Here is a 21,323-nt window from a genome sequence, read left to right as displayed (position 1 = left end):
CGTGCCTGAGCCATTGGTGTGCTATTCAGGAAGTTGTCTCCTGTGCTGTTGAGTTCGGGGGTAGTCTTCCCTTTCTGTCCTATTAGATTTAGTATATCTGGTTTAACATTGAGTTCTTTGATCCATTTGGACTTAGGTTTTGTGTAGGGTGGATATATTTGCATTCATCTAAATGCAGATATCCAGTTAGATCAGCACCATTTGTTGAAGATGCTCTCTCTTTATCATTTGTCAAAAGATCAAGTATCCATAGGTGTGTGGGTTTATTTCTGGGTCTTAAATTCAATTTCCTTGATCAATCTGTCTGTTTCTATACCAGTACCACACAGCTTTATTGCTATTGGTCTGTATTACAGCTTTAGGTTAGGAGTGATAATATCTCCAGAAGTTCTTTTATTGTTCAGGATTGTTTTAGCTGTCTTGGTTTTAGGGTTTTTTTTTTCTCCTTCTTCTTGTTGTTTTGTTTTTCCATATGAAGTTGAGAATTATTCTTTCAATATCTATAAATAATTGTGTTAAGATTTTGATGGGAATTTCATTGAATTTGTAGATTGCTTTTGGTAAGATGGCCATTTTTACAATATTAATCCTACCAATCCATAAACATAGGAGATCTTTCCATCTTCTGACATCTTCCTCAAGTTTTTTCTTCAGAGATTTTAAGTTCTTGTCATACAGGTCTTTCACTTGCTTGGTTAGAGTTACACCAAGATATTTTGTATTATTTGTGGCTATTGTCTCCCTAACTTCATTCTTAGCCTATTTATTGTTTGTATAAAAGAGGGCTACTGATTTCTTTTAAGTTAACTCACTCTGCAGACTGCCCCAGGTAGACCAACTGTGATGGCAGGCAGATTCCAACTAGAATGGGCAGATGGGCAGGATTCCAAGCTGGTTAGTTTTGGGGCCTCTGAAGGTTTCCACAGTGAAGCAGGATAGTCTTGGGGTTCCTCAAGGCTCCTCTGGACCAAAGAGCCAACCCAGAGCTAGACAATAGGGCTTAGGGGACTGCATGCTACTCACCTCTAAAGGCTATCTCAACTATGGTTTCTTAATAACCTGAGTAGGTGTGGACCCTGCACTGGTATGATTCCTGTATTCAGAAAACAAATGGAGCAGTTACTAAGAACACAGAAAACTGCACTCAGACAAACTGGAAAAACGAATTAGGATCAATTTGTCTTCTTTTATGGGATGTTCAGGTGAAGAGTGGGCAAAAGCCTTTAGAAAGCAATGAGATCTTACAAAGGATGACTTGTAATTAATGAGGACTGTGGTTTAGTGTCAGGCTGAGCATAGACCACGGTATGTCATTCCTGAAGATGTTTACACATGTACCCAGGAAAACCACTTCTGTAATTTAGGTTGATAGATTGATGAGTGGGTAAGAACGGATAGATATGTTCTAGATGAATAGATAGATGGATGGATAGAAAGATAGATAGATAGACAGATATAAGTCAACTAATGAGAGATAAATGCTAAATTATAGTAAATTGAAGTATAGACAACATAAATGGTACATTGACAGATGGCAGAGGGACAAATAATAGGTAGATAGAAATATATTAATTCTCCCCACAACCTTCACCATCATCAGTGCCTGCCGTCCAGTCCATTCTTGTCACTAGGTATTTTTCCCATTTGATATTTTTCATTTGTATTTCTGAATATATAATATTAATATTAGACCTGAGCACTTGTACTTCTCTGATTCCCATATCTCCATTAAAGTGCTAAATATTATTTAATTCAATAACAATAATGTTTAGCTTCATGGATGCGTTTGTGATTCCACTGTCCACATGCCCTGGAGCATCTACCATGGTCACCACCCACATATGGGTTGGAGGCAGCTCCATCTCTGTCACCTCGCTTTTCGAATGAAAGACTTTCCCTTAAGTGTGTATCACTCTCCCTTTGATTTGATTCTGCAAAGAAATTTCTCTTGAAATTTAAAATGTGAGCATTCAACCCCACTGGGGAAAACAGCATCTTCTCTCTGAATGCCTGGAGCCATGTGACACTGTCTTGTCTCAATGTCTGGATGGACTTGTCAGAAGTACATTATAAGAAACCTGCTTGCCTGGCAAGGTAGATGTGAAGTCAGATTCGTTTTTTATGTTAATTTTTTTTCCTTTTTTGATTTACAGTGACAAACAAGTTTTGTTCCGGTTTTAGTTAGCCTATCCTTAGACCCAAATAAGGAGTGCTCTTGTTTCACCTCTGAATTGGGCCACAAATCAAAGGGAGAATATGTCAAGGTTTCTTCACTGTTACGGCATCAATGAGAGATATGCTTTTAAACCTATCAGAGTAAATAGAACTTGACACGGATAATCAAATCGACTGCATAGCTGAATGAAAAATGTGAAAGCTGCAGAAAGAATCCGGAGATATTTCAAGGGCTCAGAAGTGCATGTTATCTATTGCAGATTTAATTTCAATTCTGTGTAGGAACCTTCATCTCCAGCAGCTGCGTTAAGGCAAAACTAAAGAAAGGTAAACAGAGACACTAAGAGCTACTATCAATGAATGTCAGAGCCAGGCCACAGGCCACAGTATGGAGTCTGCGGTTATAGTTACTTGGCTGTCTGGAACGGAGCCTTACAGTTCCCCAGACCAGTGTCCTGGAGTCTTCTCAAGCTTACCCAGGACCCACACAGATTTTCCAAGAACGTGATAATTAAACCTTCTGGTGCCTACCCACATGCTGTGGCTACAGCTGTTATGTGTAGCCCTTCCCAGTATGTGTGAGGGCCCGGGTTCTATCGCTAGCACTGAAGAAAGAATTTCAAACAATAACCACTAAGGTCCCTCTTTTTACCCCTGGGCATCCCCAGAGTAAGGAGGGCATCCATCGTCTTTGCCAGCACTTTCCTCACTAGCTCAGTCCTGCCCTACTTGGAAGTAAGTGAAATCTGTCTCCCTTGATTTGGGTCAAGAATTGAAAATTCTCAGGCCATAAAACATTAACAGAGGTAGGATTGGGGCAATTAACTGGGTTTGGACATTGAACTCCCATGGTGAGTTCCCCGCCGTAGGTAGCCGTGAGCCACCTTCTCAACATGAGACCACCTGCTCCTACTTATCCTCATCTCTGACGGAAATGGCACAATTTCTCATCTTCCTGAACTGTTTTTGAGTCAGGGTTATTGAACGCCTGACTAAGCTGCTGCAGCTGGCTGTTTACTCTAGGCCTATGTGGCTGGACAAAACGTGCTAGGAGTTCAGGGGCTGTAGGGAACACCTGGGGCAGCCGATGACAGGCCTAATTGGTTTCCATTTGTAAGGCAGAGCTAGTGAAAGTCACACCACAGGAAACGTTGCATCAGCAGGTGTACTGCTTTCTTGATTCACCAGAACAAAGAACATGCATGAACATTTTATTACCATGGCAGCGCCTGAACAAAGGCTAAATAAAAATTGCAGACGTACAAGGTGAGAACAGATGTCATCTAAGTCACGCTGGCTATGCTGTGCTCAAGTGTGTACACATGTTGTGCACATGTGGGCAGATGCAGATGCTCTGGTTTGCACTAGGCATGAGGGGCTGGGAAGGCAGCTCAGGGTTACAGCTTGGGTTTAACATGCACGAGGCCCAACACACCAAAGAAAAAGAATCCAAGAGAGGATGCTTTGTATATAGGTTTAGTCTGAGAAAATGGTACTTTAAGATCACAGCTTCAATGTTCAGCAGTTGTGGATCGGCTTTGGTGTTTTAAAACCTGGATTTAAACCCTGGGTTATCTTAGCAGTGGTACTCCAGCATTTATTCTAGAAACAAGGCTGGTCAAAGAGGAGTTATTATTTTAACAGGTTTCCAGTGCTGATATATTGTTTGTTGTTTTCATTTTGACAAAATGCAACTTTAAGATTATCTTTTTTCTTCTTCTTCATATAAAATTTACCTTTACAAAAATGCAGTTGTGCTCCTGTTTGGGCCCAGGTTGCTCTGGTGTTGCTTGTTGTACTCAGTGAGGGGTAAATGTCTGTCACACTCATGCCAACTGGGGCCATGAGCACATTACATTTCTAGTGGAGGAGCATTAGAGAGAAAGACCTCAGCACTGGAGGAAATTGTACCTACTTCTACCTCTACTGTGGTCCAAGGTTATAGGGTCTTAGGTTGCCCAGGCTGGCCGGGAACTTTGCTGTATAGGTGAGAATAACCTTGAGCTCATGGTTCTCCTTCTAACTCCCAAATGCTGGGGTTATAGGCATATACCACCAGGCCAGACTCTATGTTCTTCAAAGGGAAACTGCATAAAACAGACCTGACTGCTAAGTATACTCTACCCACCAAAGATGTCCTTCAGAAACAAGTGAGAACTATAGCCTGGGACAAGTGACAGCTGCTTACATTCATCACCCACAGACCTTCATGAACGGGTTGCCTGTGTGGATTACAATACATCAGGCTTTGTTTATTACCTAAAGACTTGATTCCTCAGAGATGAGCTAGAATCACTATTCGGCTAAAATTCACAAATGCATTCCAATACGATGAGATAGATTATTATTTAGCAGGATTACAATTAAAGTCAAACCCGACACTCATGCTTGTCCTTTATAACAGACCACATCATTTGCCTAAAGTTGGTTGGTTGGTGATTCAGGAGGGCAAACGTCTTTTAAGCTTGAGGACAATTTTGTAAGAGTTTGAAATCTGTGGATTTCAGCAGTAAAGAAGGAAAAAACAAAGTCACGATGAGTTAAGTTGATGTGAAGGTCAGCCATAAGGTAAGGAGGGATGATGCTTTTGAGAAAGGTTAAGGAAGCCTCAAGTACCAGAAAATCCATGTGTACGCTGTACCCAGCATCAGAAGAAAGAGAGAGGAAATGTTGAGCCTTCCTGAGTCAGGATTTAGAAAGATGAGCAGACACAACAGGACCTAGGGGCAACTTGTAGCGAACTGGGTTCTGCAGATTATTTCTAATTACCTTTCATTCATCTGAGACTGGTTCACTTCCTACTTCCCCGTGGTGGCCCCAGCCAAATCCCTAACATCCTCAGCTTTAATCGAGAGCTGAGCCAGGTCCTTATTTGTTGTCATATATTTCCTTTATTCTGAGATGTTAGTAATGATGGTGGGTACCTATATTATAAGGCAGTCAGCTATTCTACATTTTTTTTTCTAGCTAGAATTATATTTGCAACAGGAATCATTCGAAGTTCAGTGAAATTGTGGATAACACTTTAACTAAATTGCTGTGTGACTATTTTTGTATTGCATATATAAGAGCCTTGATCGTTCTAGAAATAAAGCTTGCAGTTTTCTGTGAATTCAAGGAATGGTGGTTCTAGTAAATCTGGTTATTGCCACAAATAGCACAAAAGAGCAAGCAACAAAGAAACAGTGTGCGAAGACCACCTGTGCCTGCATTTCCTTCCTGAAGGAGAGGCAAGCATGGGCCAATTTCCTCTGTCTATTCTTTAAAAATTTCCCTCCACTGCTTCTTTAACTTCCAGTGGAGGGAGAACGTCCTTCTAAGGCAAGAAGACAGAGGCACCAGAGACACAAATAAGTCAGCAGGCACTTACCACTGACTTCTGCTCTCCTGACTTCTACTTAAAGGAGGGCTTGACCATTTTCTTTAAGGGTATTCATTGGCTCCCAAAATCTTTTGAAATTTTATTCAAGTGCTGTGCTATTTACCTAGGTGACTGCTGACATTTTAATTTCATTACTGTGGAATTTATAACACGGCATCTGTGTACATATCAAAATTGTGCAGTAGTTTCTTAGGGCTCGTCCTCTTGTTGCCCAGCTGGCATAGAGCATCTGGACCCAACACTGCCTGCAGAACACAACACCATCCACTCTGGAGAATATGGGACATAGCTGCTTCCCCTAGATGGAGGTCCTCGTGGCTTGTGAGCTGATTCCAAAAAGGAAATGTGTTGACTCAGATCTGCAAGTCTCATGGCCTGAGATAAGTTTGAATAAAGCAGACTCCTTCCCAGTCAAATATCATTCTATGCTAGAGGCCTTAGGAAAAGATGTTTCAGCGCATAGACCACCCCACCTAGCACCCATTGTCATCTAATCAGTCTCTAGTCCTTCAAGAATACACTGAATCCAGAAACAGTAGCACAGGTACAGGATTTGGCATCGCAGGAAGAAACATTTGGAGGTTTGTTTAGTATGGGAATTCAAGTACTAACATGTCATGGCAGGAAGGAACTAATCTAAACATTACTCAAGTAAATGGAATGAAGATGCAGTGTACCACAGGAGCGCAGGCATGGCAAGGCAGGAGGGGGACAGATATAAGCATGGCACAGCACAGGGTGCAGAGGAAAAGGGGTAGCATATATGGAGGGACAGTTATGAACTTGGCCCAGCACTGGAATATAGGTATAGGCATGGCTGAACATTGGCTTCTGCCCTCTCTATTCCCTGAGGGAAATCTCTCTCTGTTGTCAGCTGTTCTTCTGGCTGTCCTAGGAACAACACAGACCTTCTCAGTATGTTTCTGACAGAAGACAAGACATATAACCCTGAAAACTCACATGTAGCTTGTAAATACTTTTTGCTGTTATATGTGTGATATCTTTTGATGGAATTTGAGTCCTAAATTTTGGGAGGCTGATGCTTTTGTTGACCCAGATCTTTCAGATCCCTCCTGTGTGCCAGAGGATCAGTGATTCTAATTGAGCCCCCATCCCACTCGGGTATAGCTGAAGAGAGATGCTATGCAAAGCCATGAACAGATGGAGGCTGAGATGGTGCAGGCTGGAGATGCCAACAGAGGCATCAAGGACAGGGAAGGGAAAGAGAGTGTTGAGCATCTCGAGACCCGGTCACAAGGGATGATCTGTGGGAGCATGGCTGACCTGATCAGAACAAGACATGGTCTGTGAGGGCTTGTCTGTTGTAAGTCTCTGTAGGATAAGAATCAGATTACTTAACATCCTTGCTTTAAGATTCACATATATGGAGAAAATATTTTATTTCCCATCTGATTTAATATTGCCAATGAGTAGAAATAATATTAACAGTTGTCAATATCTTTTACATATGGTTTGTTTGTTTGCTTGGTTGGTTGGTTGGTTGGTTTGTTATGTTGGTTGATTGGTTTGGTTTTTTTGAGAAAAGGAAGGTCTCCCAGTGTAGCCCTGGCTATCCTGAACTCACTGTGTAAACAATGAGGCTAGACTCAGAGAACTCTGCCTGCCTCTGTCTCATGACAACTGTACATACAGTTTAAAGAGGATGCCAGCATAGAATAAAATAAAAATGGGTCATTCGTTTTAGTATTTAATGTGAGATCTTTACAAATTCAAACAAACTCACAATCAGACTTCTTTCTACTCATATATGAAAGAAGATGCTCTGTATGCTGCAAGTCCATTCGGTCGCACTGAGTCATCTCCTATCCTATGACAGGGAAGATGTTGAGTGGAGATGTGTATGAGATTTCATTCAGCTTTAGAGTGCAGTACTTCCTCTTCAGTGACAGCAATCTGTGCACATTCATGTTGAGGGGAGGGAAATGCTGAGTGACTCCTGAAATTCCTTGTTTATTGTCTGTGATGAAAAGTGTGAACCACACTTTCCACATACTTCAATCAAATCCATCCTTAGAGGGAGTGGTACTTATGCTTCACATCACAAGTCTCTTAACATGCTTAAAATTGGTCAGCCATTTAGCTCACTGGTGTCTTACATTTTCCCACACCCACATACAACCACACATACACATATACACACAAACTCATGTGTATATACAATGCACACTGCCTAGACTGACATACATAGGTGTGCACATATATGTACGTACACGTGAACATACATTACATACCTACCTGCAAGCATACACACTTTCATCACTGTTTTCTCCCAATCACACTAACACTAATAAGCAATGTGTTCATCAGAGCACACATTTGGACACATATGCACGAACATCTGTAGACATTGCAGCAAGTAGATGTCAGTTCTTAGAAGCACAATGTTGATTAAAGACTGCTGTAAAGAAAGGTTGCCAAGATCCCCTTAACAATGTTGCTGCTTTTGCAACCCTGCAGCTGACCAGACAGAGATGTTGTTCATAGGAGATGCTGTACTACAGGTCAGTACCTTAAACTTTAATCTTTAACTCTATTCCATCTTTATATTTTAAGCTTATTCCAATCAACTGTTATCCTCAAAATTCTTCATTTGTCATCTGTTCAGGTTAATGGCATTAATGTAGAAAACGCAACCCATGAAGAAGTGGTAAGTCTTATATTTGGAGGGGGGCTATTTTTGGTATGTTATTTTCTTCTAAATGTATTTCTCTATTAACCCATATTTATGTGAGTGTGTTCATAGACACAGACACACCAGGGACCTGCAGGTCTCCACAAGCACTGAAGGAAATACATCTGATTTCGCCCATTTTAGATTCAAGGGCACAGGAATTCATGGAGCATTTGACCTCCTGCTTTGCCTTAGAGGGTCACCTCAGGACAAAAATCAAAGTCTCCCAGCGTTTACTGGAGGCTTGTCTAATACCATGCAGAGCCCCACTGTACAGTGTTCTGTTTCTCACACACCAGCTCACTCCAGCATCTTAGTGTATAAAATGTATAATGTGGAAGGGTCACGTGATAGGCACATTTAGTGGGTGCTTAAGATGATGTGGGTCAAAGGTATTCATAAGCAATTCACCCCAAGAAAATGGATTTGGGTCAGGTTGGGCTTCAAAGGGCAAAGGATAAAAGAAACACCTCCTCTTGAAAGCTAGTGTTTGGGCAGAGAGAGAGAGAGAGAGAGAGAGAGAGAGAGAGAGAGAGAGAGAGAGAGCAAGCCCTATAGTGCAGTCATTCAAAGAACCTGGGACAATGGAGCCTGAGTAATAATGGGCCTAGTTGCCTATGAAAGGAGGGGCAAACATGAAGATTTCATTAAAGCTGTGTCTCTAGAAACAAGATGGAGGAGGAGGGGAGTGGGGTGCTGGCACAACATACACAGTGGCTGAGCTGCCATGAGTTGGGAAGCCAAAACAAGGAGGAGAAGCAGAAAATCCAAACCAAAAGATAGACTTGAGACTAGAAGAGACCCGAAAGGGTCCCTTTCAGGTCTCATTGTGTGTAACAGTCAAAGTCAAATAGGCTCTTTATTAGTTAGCATTCCCTAACAGGTATGCTCCCATTCATCCTTCCACTCTTCAGTGCCTGTTCAGTAAGTCAACACTATTCCTAGGGAAGGCAAAGCCCCTCCCCGCTTGCCCAGAGCTGAATTCACATGAAACCAGACGGAGTGTTTGCAGTGAGTGATTTGTGGCCAGATGAAGACCTGCTCAGTACAGGCAGCTTGTTGATTTATTAATATCCTCACATAGGGCATATTTATTGCTGTTTTCTGCATGCCAGGCTAGAGGGAGTTTCACAAATGGGCAGACATGTTTCATGGTCTCTAGAGATGTGCAGTTGGGGCTTATGATCAACTGGGGAAAACCTGCTCATTATTAGCTTTCCAGACTTAGTGATAAATACTGCTGTTTGTCTTTTACAAGGTATGTTTTTTTTAATGATAAGAAAACATAATTGAAAGAAAGGCTATCCACTTTTTCTTAACTTTTTAATACTAATGGTATGTAAATAAAATTAGAAACATTTATCCATGTAGATTTTATAAATGTTGTTATACCAAGATTAATTTGACACTAATATACTTTCAGCAAATTTTATGTATACATTATTTTGTGATGTAAAATAAATTACCAGGGCACCATTAATGATATATGTAGAATTAATTTGTCAGGATCGTAAGCTTCCTAGAGATGTCCCATTTGTAAAATACCTCATTCATTGTACAGTTTTCCTCTCTCAATCTTACAATAAATTCTGGTTTCAGTGCTTAAAGAAAAATTATCAGTTATGCTCAATGGAAAGGATCTTTCTAACATAAATATATTCTCAAGGTGACATGTATGCAAGGTGAACCTTAGACTTCTGGTTTGAAAAAAAAATCTGTGAATTGAAGTTGGTGATAATGTTTAAATATATAAATAGATGATTTAACAGGTAGTTTCTCTTTATAGCACAGCTGTATGCTTCCACCATAAGGCTGCATAGTGTTATAGTAGCTAGCTATTGGAGACAGCAACTTGTCCATACACTTATTGTATAGATTTCTGAGATGTATGGCCACGGAGAGAAAGAAAATTGAAGGTTGTCATCATTCAGTTTTGGGTCCATTTGAATGCATCACATTATATTGTCATAGGTACATAGTTTATTTATCAACTAAAAGTAAATTTTAAAGATTTATAACAAAGTGAGTAGCTGTTTGCCTGAAAAAGTGAGCAGAAGAAAGTAAATAATAAAAGCTAAAGCAGAAGTTATTGAAATGAAACCCAAGAAATGAGAGAGTTAGGGAAAAAAGCTTGTACGCAGGAGCTGTCCATCATGCAGCCATGTTTCTTAGCATTCCTCCAGCTGTAATCAAGATAAGTGGCTACTTTAAATATCTTACAACTGCATAGAGAGACTTGCATCTAGACACAGATGCTTCAAGACAGTTGCTAACACTGACAGGATTTCATCCCAGTCACAAATGTTATTGATAATATACAGCTCACAGCTTTACTGCAGAAGACTGCTTAAGTCATGGCTACTTTAAATATCCTGCCAGGGCTACTTGATTTGTCCCTGATCAACATACACACACACACACACACACACACACACACACACACACACACACACTCATCACTCCAGTGACTTTGCTGTAGCTGTTCACAGTCTGGAGAGGAAGAACCCCTCCACAACTCATGGTTGGGAATGGGCACGTGTACTTGGTTGTGTAAACAGTCATTCTCTTACTTCTCATGGTAGCAGTGCAATAGACCTCCCCACTGTGCACTGCCCCCCCATTTCCATATCCAACCCTCTGTGGAGTCTTTATGATGGATAAGCCAAGCTGAGCTGGTAACAGGAAGAAGAGACAGTTGTTCAAGCTTCCAACACAGACATTCCAGTAGCTGCTAGTTGGTGGATGAAGAGTCTCAGTGTAGTTAGGGACAGATTTCAGAGAGCTGAGGTTTAGAATTTGGAGTGTTGAGTCCATAAACACTAGAAACATGCTGAGAAGGAAAGAAAAACTGGAAAGCTGAGCCTACAGAAGGCTAACAGCTATAGAAAGCCAAGGCCAGAGAGAGCTGCAGGACCCAGCACTGAAAGAACTCTAGAAAACACTGAGGCATACTTTGTCTGGCTGTCAAGGAGTTGTAACCCTGAGGATGGAGGACCCCAATACCCTGAGCTCAGACTTGGATGAGCTTCTCTTTGTATATCTGTGATTTCAATCTGAACAAAAAGAAAAAGAATCCCCAGTTGAAAGTTCACACTGCCCCTGTTACTCTAAGCGTTGTCTTGCTAATCAATAATTCAGTTGATGCTACTAGAGACACCATGAGAGAAGACATGTATATGTATGTTTACCTGTGTGCAAACATGTGATATATGTATATGTGGGTACATGTGTGTATGCATATGATATCTGTAGCAGAGGACCTGTGTTTAAAACTCCTGGGAGAAGCCAACCAACAAGGTTGGAGCCAGAAACCAACCATTACAACCAGTTATGAGCTGCTGTGCTATGTGATGGTCGTGTCAAAGTATGCAAAGGAAAATAAACTCTTGAAAATTGCCTCCTCTTTGTTCGAGGGACACAGGAAAGGACCTGCTTCTTTTGAGTTGTAAAGGAAACATGAAGTTGTTAGAAATATAAATCCAAATATAAAAGGTACAAATGGGTCTGCTTTATGCCTCATAGAGAGGACTACTCCAAAGGATATCGTCTTAGAAAATTAAAATTCAGTTATCTAAGTACATGGGTAGATGCGATTGTGTGATCTGAAGAAAATGAGCAGGTGGAAACTGCTTCGAAGTTTATAATTCTTCACAGAAGACGTTTGATTTTCCCGTGGCTGGAACCTGCTCACGTCTTACTTTATAATCTGCTTCAGCACAGTAACTAAAGCAAGCAGTAAAACTGCACCTGATTGAAGGCAACAAACCCTGGTGGATGCTAAAATTGTATCTATTTTCCAATGCAAATAGCTAATGATTCAGCATCACAGGAAACAGGTTGGACCCTCAGTCCCTGCAGCAGCTAACATGAAGTTGATAGCTACTAAAACAAGGACCTAGCATGTGCCTTGTAAAAAGATGCCTGTGTTTAAAATAAGGGTGAAAAAAGGTGAACACATGCTAGAAACTAGTTATGAAAAAGTATAATTGTGGTTCTGTTATGAAACCTTTCAAGATAATTTTAAAAAAACACTCCTTACAGTGTTTAAACAAAACCAGGAAATTTTTACAGTTGCAGAGATTCTTGCTATCACTTCACCTCAGCAATGGCACATCAAAGAAATCGTTTTCCCTGTCTAGTTGGTGAGACAATGAGTGTATTGGGATTATTTAAAACATGAGTGGCTCAAAGGCAGATGCATCTACATTGTGTAGGGAGGGCCCACCTCAGCTTGGGTGATGACTCATAACACATATACACCCAACCTTCAGGCTGTTTCTCTAAAGAGATTTTCTCTTCCCTCGGCTGTTTTCAAGAGAGGACTTGTGAGCATTGTCCAGGCCTTTTATGTTTCCTGGAGCTTCCTCTGTTGCCCAGGAGAGAAGATTTCCCATAAAGGAAATATCCACAACACAGTGGGATGTATGAAGGTGTACCTGAAAGTCAGGTGGTATCAGTGAGCCCAGAACTGAGAACACAAAAAGCAACAACAGCTAACCACACAACATGGAGCAGACAGGAGTAGGGAAGGGATAGGCAGGACCTCGTGGTGATTGGTCATATAGAGCCAGGTGTGGTAGCACACACCATTGATCCCAGTATGCAGGAGGCAAAGTCAGGCAGTCTCTGAGTTCAAGGCCAGCCTGGTCTACAAAATGAGTTCCCTGTCTTGAAAAGATAATAATAATAATAATAATAATGATATAATTTAATTAGAAAATTAGATTATGAAACATTAACATTAATGGAGAAACCCTGCCTTGAAGCGCTAATCATCATCACCATCATCATCATCATCATCATCTAGAATTAAATTAGAAAATTAGATTATGAAACATTAACTTTTATAGGTGTATTGAAAAATATTATTGAGAATGTAAAGTGAAGGGAATCAGTAAAACAAACATCACACAAAATAAACATTATGTCGTTCTGGATTATGACATTCTGGTCCATTCTGAAGCCAACACTTCATCAAAATTAAATTGCTAGAGCATTAAATGAAAGCTAGATTACTTTCCCTGTATTAAAAAAATAGACCTTCCTATTTGCTCAGAAACTCAATGCTGTCTCCTTTCTCCATGCCAGCATACTGCACTCACATGTATGTATATGTGTGTGTGCGTGCACACACACACACACACACACACACACACATGCTGATACACACTACTCCTGCACGATCACCTGAAACAATTTAAGGACAGGGTGAGTTTCAGGGTAGCAGACTCTTGGCTGAGAGCACTGGGTTCCAGTGTGCATGCCAGCCAACTTCCTCTCTTTGTTCTTGTTGACCACAGCAGTGCAAATGGAGTATGACTCCACTGTAGCCACATCTTAGTTGCTGCTGGACTGGGCTGCAGGGAGATACGTACATGATTGAAGTTTGTGTATGAGGAAAGGGCTCTACAGAGATATGTAACCTCGAAATGGGAAGTGAAGACATGAAGTATATATCTGGTTTTGGAAGCTGTAGCTGGACAGTGAATATTTGCAAAGGGACGTTCACTCGGGTGAGGAACTGAAAGACTTCTCCTTCAGGAGGCAGGTATTCAGATATCAGCAAGTACAGCGGGGTTAGCCAGGCAGACAGATATGAAGACAGGCACTGGGACACACAGAAAGGACTGATGGGGCAGGAGCTTGGAGCAGCCAGGCTAAAGGTGCCAGGAAGATCAACTTACATGAACTATAAAGGTTAGGTTAGGAATTCTGTTTTGCTAGACTGGATATAGTGAGGAGGTCTGAGAGAGGCAGACATAAGGAAGGGTTGAAGAGTAAGACAGATTTTAACTTTGCTATAGACAGAAAAGTAGAAATGTCACAGATGTGCACACAACATAGTTTCTCTGGCACAAGGTACTGTGACATAGCACTGGTCCACGTGGAAGAGCGCAGCACAGAATGGATGTAGTGAATCATGGAGTAAGTGTGGTACAGCTTTCAGAAAGCTGGGTAGTTGACTTTGTCTGTGATGAGGCAAAGGTAGATCGTCCTCTGAGAGGGGTAGGCTGACTTAGAGTGAAGCCAGATTGTAAGATGGCGAGTCTGCTGGTGGGAATACAGGGCACACCACTCACATAAGCACTGAGTCAAGATCTCTACTTCATCAGATGAGTAAAAAGGAAAGGTGTGGTGGGGAGAGGTGAGAGATGTCATCTTGGGAAATGCGGGCAGGGCTAGATTCTAAAGTGTCTGTATTTATTAGAGCCCAACGGCTACAACTTCAGACCAGGATAAATCCGAGGCATTTTTCTCTGGCTGGGTTACACACCCTGGGGTATTCACTCTAGGGTCTCAATTGGTGAGGCAGAGATTGAAGTCACTTAAATCAATTTGAGTTCAATTTGGTGTAAATCAATTTGGAAAGTGGATCCCTGAGAGACTGTGCAGTCCTTTCACAGTGAGCATGCCCTTCCCACACTCTGATGTTCAGGGTGAAGATAAGCTGCAGGTCCATGAACAGGCCTTTCCATTCAGCTGAAGTCATGGCTGGCAGGCTACTTGCACTTCAATAAGGTGGCTAACCCTTGGTTTCTATGCTCAATGAACACCAGCAGCTGGAAAGGGGGAAATGCCAAATGAAGTCTAATGGACTGAGCTCTGCTATCGAGAATGTGATGTGTTTACAAGGAAGTAAGCTAGGATGTTCTCCACGGAGGCTCCATGCAGCTTCATCTCTTGGAGTGATAGAATCTCCCCAGCCTTGGAGAGTCTGCTCTTGTTCTCCAAAGGCAGTTAACAATATCATGGACACCCTTCTGCCTCTTCCAGGGGTGTTGCAATGCTAGGGAAAAGAAGTGGAAGACACTCAAAGTTCAGTTCTTTTAGTTGGTCAGACTTTCTATGTGTCATTTAACAAGGGAGAATTGCAAGTTTAAATAAAACCTCGTGATTGTAAATACAAGCTGGTGTCCTGATGTTACAGTTAAACTTGAATATTCAAAATTAAACTTTAATTTAGTTACATTTATATAGTTACACTTATTAGTTAGAACAAAACAATTGAAAAAATATATGTGGGAAACAGGTAAATTAATTTTATAAAAAAATCTGTGTGTACAAATGTTGTGTGTATTGTATTAGTGTATACTAGTATAAGTATACCTATAAAGTGTGAATGTATAAGCATGAATCTATGTCTGGAAATGTGTATATATAAATGTAAGCAAATGTATTTATTCACCCTAATACTCACATTCTTACAATAATACATGGGATATTTGAAGTAGTTTAAGCTACAAAGGAAGCTTAGCATAAATTTTGTCCAGTCAAAAAAAATGAACCTTGTTTGAAAGGTTTTCATATTTCTATAATATAAACTTTTAGTCAAGGTGAAACACATAAAAGTATTTTAAATCATAAAAGAAGCATGAACAACATTGAAACATTTCTTATGTCAGAACTTATGTGACATAGCTAATCAACACATCTGGATAGGTAGGAGCATTTAACACATTCACAAAGTTTAAAAGGAAGGAAAGAAAGAAAGACAGATGGACAGATAGACAGAAGGGAGAAGGGAAGGAGGGGAGGAAGGAAGGAAAGAAAGGAAGAAAGAAGGAAGGAAGGAAGGAAGGAAGGAAGGAAGGAAGGAAGGAAGGAAGGAAGGAAGGAGAGAAAAGAAATCTATTTTCCACATTTCCACATCAGGGATTTTAAAGCAGAATTAACACAGAAATTTAAACAAAGATGTGATGGAGATGAAAGAGCAAGTTTATAAAACAGCATGAGGGCTTAAAAGGAGCATCTTTAACAGCAGGGGCTATCAGCATGTTAGCTGGGTTCCTGCTGCAAAGACACCATGCAAGGTCTGTGAGCCAGAGGTCGGTGAGCAAACCCCAGTGCCAGACCCACACTGCAAACCTAAACCAGGCACATTCCTGAATCAGACACATGAATCCAGGAATAGCCAGAAAATCATGAACCTGTATTGCTTGTTTTAGGCAAAGAAAGCAACCTGCCAGAGACCAGGGCACATATGTGTTACTGAGAGAATGGAGACAGTGGAATGGATAATCTTATGGTGCCTTACTCTTGCATGCCACAGGAACTGATGGTGTGCTCCCTGGGTAAATGGGCACCAGTGAGTTGCTACCGAGAAGGCCAATTACCCTTTAGCAGATAATTGAAATCTGAGACAGGATTTTCCTGTGACGATTTCTGGAAAGACACAAACTTCTTCATAGTGGCTGGCAAGGATGAAATGGTGGTGAAATGCTTGAATCCTGTTAAATGCTTGCTCTTCTGCTGCATTTTAAATACTTTTTGTATCCAAAATTGTGCAGTGACTCTTCTGAGGTTGCCTTATGTCTATCCATGAAGGGCATCCACTCATGCTCCCAGGAATCTGGGACTCTAAAGAACATGACACTGAGGTCCTAGAGCCTTTGCTTTGAGTCATCATCAGTGTTCCTTACAGCAGAGTGTTTGTGTCCGTTTAGAGGTGGGGCTCTTGGGAGGTGAGCACAGACTCATGAGAGTGCCTCTCTCCGCAGTGAGCATACTGTTCTCCGGCTGCAGGATACTATGTCACAAGAATCAACCCTACTGACACGATACAGGTCCCAGACCATGAGAAGGAAACTTTTGGTGTTTGGTTCCTGTGGGTCTGGATAATCTGACAAGGTGGCTTTAGATGATTGCATGTAGGAAATGTTCCAGATGATACAGCAGTATAGAAAAATCTTTAAAATGTGGAAACCTCTTTAGGATAGTTTACTTGTAAGGTCCTAGTTAGAAATCAGACATGAAAACCATAGCCTGGAACAATGGGCCCAGAGAGCTATACTCTACAATCCAGGATGTGTCCCCAAGCCACAGTCTCCAAGGAACGGCAACAATTACAAAAGGCAACTGTGGTGGCTGCTGGCAGAAGGAGCTGCTGTCAGTGTAAGGCAGTGATCTGCCAAGGGAGAAAAAGTTGTAGGTCATTGCAGACGTGGAAACACCCGTGGCCAATACTGATTTTTTTTCCTGCTTGACACACAGGCTTTGATCTAGAAGAGAAGTGACTAGTGAATCAAGACTTGTCTCTCACCCACACATTATCCTGAAAGATCTGGGAGATGTGAGCACTTTGAGATTTAAGAAATTAAAAAAATAGAAAAGTCACTAACCTTTAATTAAAGTTCCTGAATATTTCAGGCCATAGAGCCCTGGGCTTCCAGATGGCTCTGTTATTCTCAGGCAAAATTATCAAGATACATATAAACTCATATAAATATGTGATCACACATTTTAATGCTTCAAACCACAACTGGTTCTGCTGAAGGGCTTTGGAATTCATTAAAGAGATTTACATTTCATTTTATTTAATAATTCAACAGGGGTATGCACATACTTGCACAAACATACAGAGCAAGCCAGGACCACAGGACCACTGTAGCCTGGCTGCACGCTGTGGGGAGCAGAGAAACCTTTCCAAGGCTATGACAACCTGGGTTCCACACATCTCAACAGTTCCTGTCCCTGTTCTCTGGAACTAACCTGCACTGAATGCTCAGGACCAGGGTATCATCATGGCTATCCACTTGTGAGCCTTTGTGACCATCTCCTGTCCAGAGATAAGGCATTCTGAAGTAAGATTTCCAAGGCAAAGACCTTCACTGCAGCAAGAAGGTGCAGCTACATTGTGCTTCTCCCTAGATTCTGCTTGCCAAGGAAAGACAGCCAAGACACTTCCTTGGACTGGCCAAGGAGTAAGTGTCAATGGGTCGTCTTCTGAGATACGTACCAAGCAAGGGGAAACCTCCCCCACCCCCTGCTCAGTTGCTTGGTGTGAGGCCCACTTCTGTTCTGTTTGTACTAATAGTGCTTTGAAGACAGAGACTAGACATTTAGGAATTGGGACCTGTTGCATGGGAGATAGAGATGTGTCCCTCCTTTTGCATAGTTTATGTGCCCTTATCTGAGCATCAGGTAAAGGAATGCTGTGGAGATAGGGAGATGGGGTCAGGTTACCCTTGGGTAGAACCTTAAAACTTACGAGACAAGTTAATACTCAGGACCTTGTGGATATAAAGAGAACATGCACCGGACATATCTGCAGCATGGATACTGTAAGCACATGGTCACTCGTGGCAGCATCTACATTCTTGATAAGAATGGACAGGGTCAAGGTAGGGCTTCAGAAATTCCAGTGGGAAAGGAATAGTGTGTGAGACCATGGTCCACAAAGCCCTAAAGACATGGCAGGGCAGTCATGTCATGGAGTAGAAACTGGTGGACACAGAATGCCTGGCCAGTTTGGAAGGTCTGGCCAACTTAGAGATCTGGTCATCTCAGAGGCTGTGGTCAGATAGAGCTGATTGGGGCAGCCATGCTCATGAAAGACAGGAGAATGTCCATGCTAGAGGCCAAAGAACCTTCAGCTGTCTCTGTTCACTCTTCAACCCATCGCCCCTGTCCCACCAAGAATTTAAACCACTGTTCCATACTGTAGCTGCTCAAATAAGAATTGCTGAGGATAATGTATGAAGAACTGGAAAGCAGAAAGAATGCACAAGTTTTGTCAGGAGTACACCGAGATGAAGATTCAGGAGACAGTGGATGAGCCTTGGATGGTAAAACCTTGTAGTCAGACACACGATGGAACACTAATAGGTCCTAATAAGCAGCTGTAGAGCATGTAGACCAATAGTGTCTTATTTTTGTTTTGTTCTTTGAGACAGGGTTTCTCTATATAGTCCTGGCTGCCCTGGAACTCGTTCTGTAGACAAGGCTAGCCTCAAACTTAGAGATCTGCCTGCCTCCGCATTCTGAGTATTGGGATTAAAGGCATGTGTCATCACTGCCAGGCTAATAGTGTTTTAATAAAATCAGCCTAAGCACAAATATGTTGTGTACAAAAAGCTGACCTTGGCTTCCCTAAGTAATGGATATGAGATATATGGCTAAAATCAAACCCACGTGAATAGATTTCAGCAGAGAGTGTCACATCACAGTTAATGATATCTGTCATTTTCCCCAGTTAAGGTGATATTTGACATTTGAAATTATGTGGTTATGTCACGGTCACTCAGCTGATGTGTCTTTCGCCAGTGTCTGACATTTGGCGATTTGTATCAACAAATTGACTTCTCACGCATGGGATCTAACTTTCTGGTAGATTTAATCATTTAGCATGCAGGAGCCCTTGCCCTGTGGATTAACATGGCTGCTTTTGATGTCTATACATTCATAGCCAAAGCACGGGTGCTGTGCTCTCTTAGATATATGTAGCCAATTGTCTTTATCCCAGTTTAGCCTTAGAGAGTTTCAGTATCTCAAAGGTAACTCTGAAACAAATTCTTAAAACTTAAGAAAGATCCATAAAGACTTGATGCTTCACTTATGTCTGGTTCTTCTGTGATGGCGAAGTATATTCTCACCTTCTGAACAGGTGCATCTTCTGAGAAACGCTGGCGATGACGTCACCATCACTGTTGAGTATCTCAGGGAAGCACCCTCATTTCTGAAGCTGCCATTAGGTAAGTGGGAAGGGGTAGAATTCGAGTGTGTTGTGGAATTTTCTTGCTTCCCACATTATCTTTCCACATATCTTGGAACAGTTGGTATAAATCATTTTCCAAACACTTGCTCAGAGAGAAGGATTTAAACAGGCAGAGAGCACAATAGGTCACTAAGGCACTCCAGACATCATCACCAGAAGCAACCCTGTGTCTTCTTTCACATGAACCCCCTGCTACTGTGTTTACCTACACACACACTCACACACACACACATATTAACCCATATATACACACTTACTCTCACACACATTAACACACATACACGCTCATAGACTCACACACACTAACACACACAAACACATAAACACAGGTACACACAATTATCTACACATACATTCATGTGCATATATGTAGAGTTGTTTAATATCTAGGTTTATCTCATATTAAGTATACAGCCCAGCCATGCTAATGCACATATCAGAGTGCCTACCATGATGGGCAGAGCTTGTGATACTCTGCTGTACTTGATCCACCAAGACTGTGTGTTTGTGACTTTAACTTTTCTCCCTAGCTGGTTACAATTAACAGAAGGTCCTGCCCTTTCTTTGGTTAGCAGTGCAGGTATAGACCTCTCATGAATGCTGCCTTCCACTTCTAGGAAAGATCTAAAGACAAGGCTTAGCCTCCTTAGAGCTGATGTTTGCTGTTGCAAGTGCAGGGACAGCTGACAGCAGCAGGAGCCTTCCTGGCCCTGGGCAGCCCTCCTTTCCTAACCTGACTGCCTCTCTCCTCCATCTGCTTCTTGCAGGAAAGGGAAGATCCTTCTCCCTGATCCATCCTGATGCCCACTCACCCCCTTCCATCACTATAGCCCTGCTGTCAGCATCTCTCTTTACTGTATAAGTGGCCTGGGTGCTGCTCATGAGGCCTTTTGAGCTATAGACTCTAACCATACACCCATTCCATGCTCCATTAGATAAGCCACTGAACTCAGACTTTCCTTCTACCCTCTTTTTCCTGAGACCTTTGAGCCTGTCATTTCCAAGGGAGCATAGGGAGTGGCTGTGATATTCGCTATTCTTAGGGAAATTGGTACTCAGCTGCTCTGTAGACATGTGCATAAGAGTTGCTGCCTGCCCTGTGTCCATGGAGACCACCTTGTGAAATGGAGAAAGAATAGCAGGTGACAAGTTCTTGAGGATACAAGGATGATATGGAATAGGTCATGGAAGGGTTTCATGTGCTAATGGGAGAATCCCAGTGTAAGGAAAGTAGATACAACAGACAGATCCAAGACTGGAAGGAAAATCACAACTGTCGTTGTGGAATGCCACGGATAATGCTAACAATGCTCCCATGTGCACAGAGGCAGGGGTGTGATCTATAATGTGCCTATTATGGGTGGTGGATCACTCAGAGATACCAGGGGATTCCAGCTTCCCTGTGTTACCACACACGAGGATGAGATACTTCTACAAGACACACAGATGGCGTGGGAAGGACACGGGGAGGTGATCCAAGATTCAGTATTTTGTCAGTGCTACCAGGGAAGGTTTGAAATAAGGGGAGGGGAGGGGAGACACACATACACACACACACACACACACACACACACACACAC

The 21,323-nt window shown here is 41.9% G+C and overlaps 1 protein-coding gene across 2 annotated transcripts in view; it reads left to right on the top strand.

The window, feature by feature from the left end:
• Positions 1 to 21,323, top strand: part of Sntg2 (syntrophin gamma 2) — a 193,530-nt gene that overhangs the window by 77,314 nt on the left and 94,893 nt on the right. For both annotated transcript variants that reach the window (XM_021179141.1, XM_021179140.1), the window contains exons 5-7: positions 8,036 to 8,079; positions 8,184 to 8,225; positions 19,633 to 19,720. In XM_021179141.1, the coding sequence (XP_021034800.1) occupies positions 8,036 to 8,079; positions 8,184 to 8,225; positions 19,633 to 19,720 (174 nt within the window). The remainder of the gene's footprint in view (positions 1 to 8,035; positions 8,080 to 8,183; positions 8,226 to 19,632; positions 19,721 to 21,323) is intronic.

The sequence above is a fragment of the Mus caroli genome, chromosome 12, assembly GCF_900094665.2.
Source record: "Mus caroli chromosome 12, CAROLI_EIJ_v1.1, whole genome shotgun sequence".
NCBI classification, from domain to species: Eukaryota; Metazoa; Chordata; class Mammalia; order Rodentia; family Muridae; genus Mus; species Mus caroli.
This window is presented reverse-complemented; position numbering and strand designations above follow the sequence as displayed.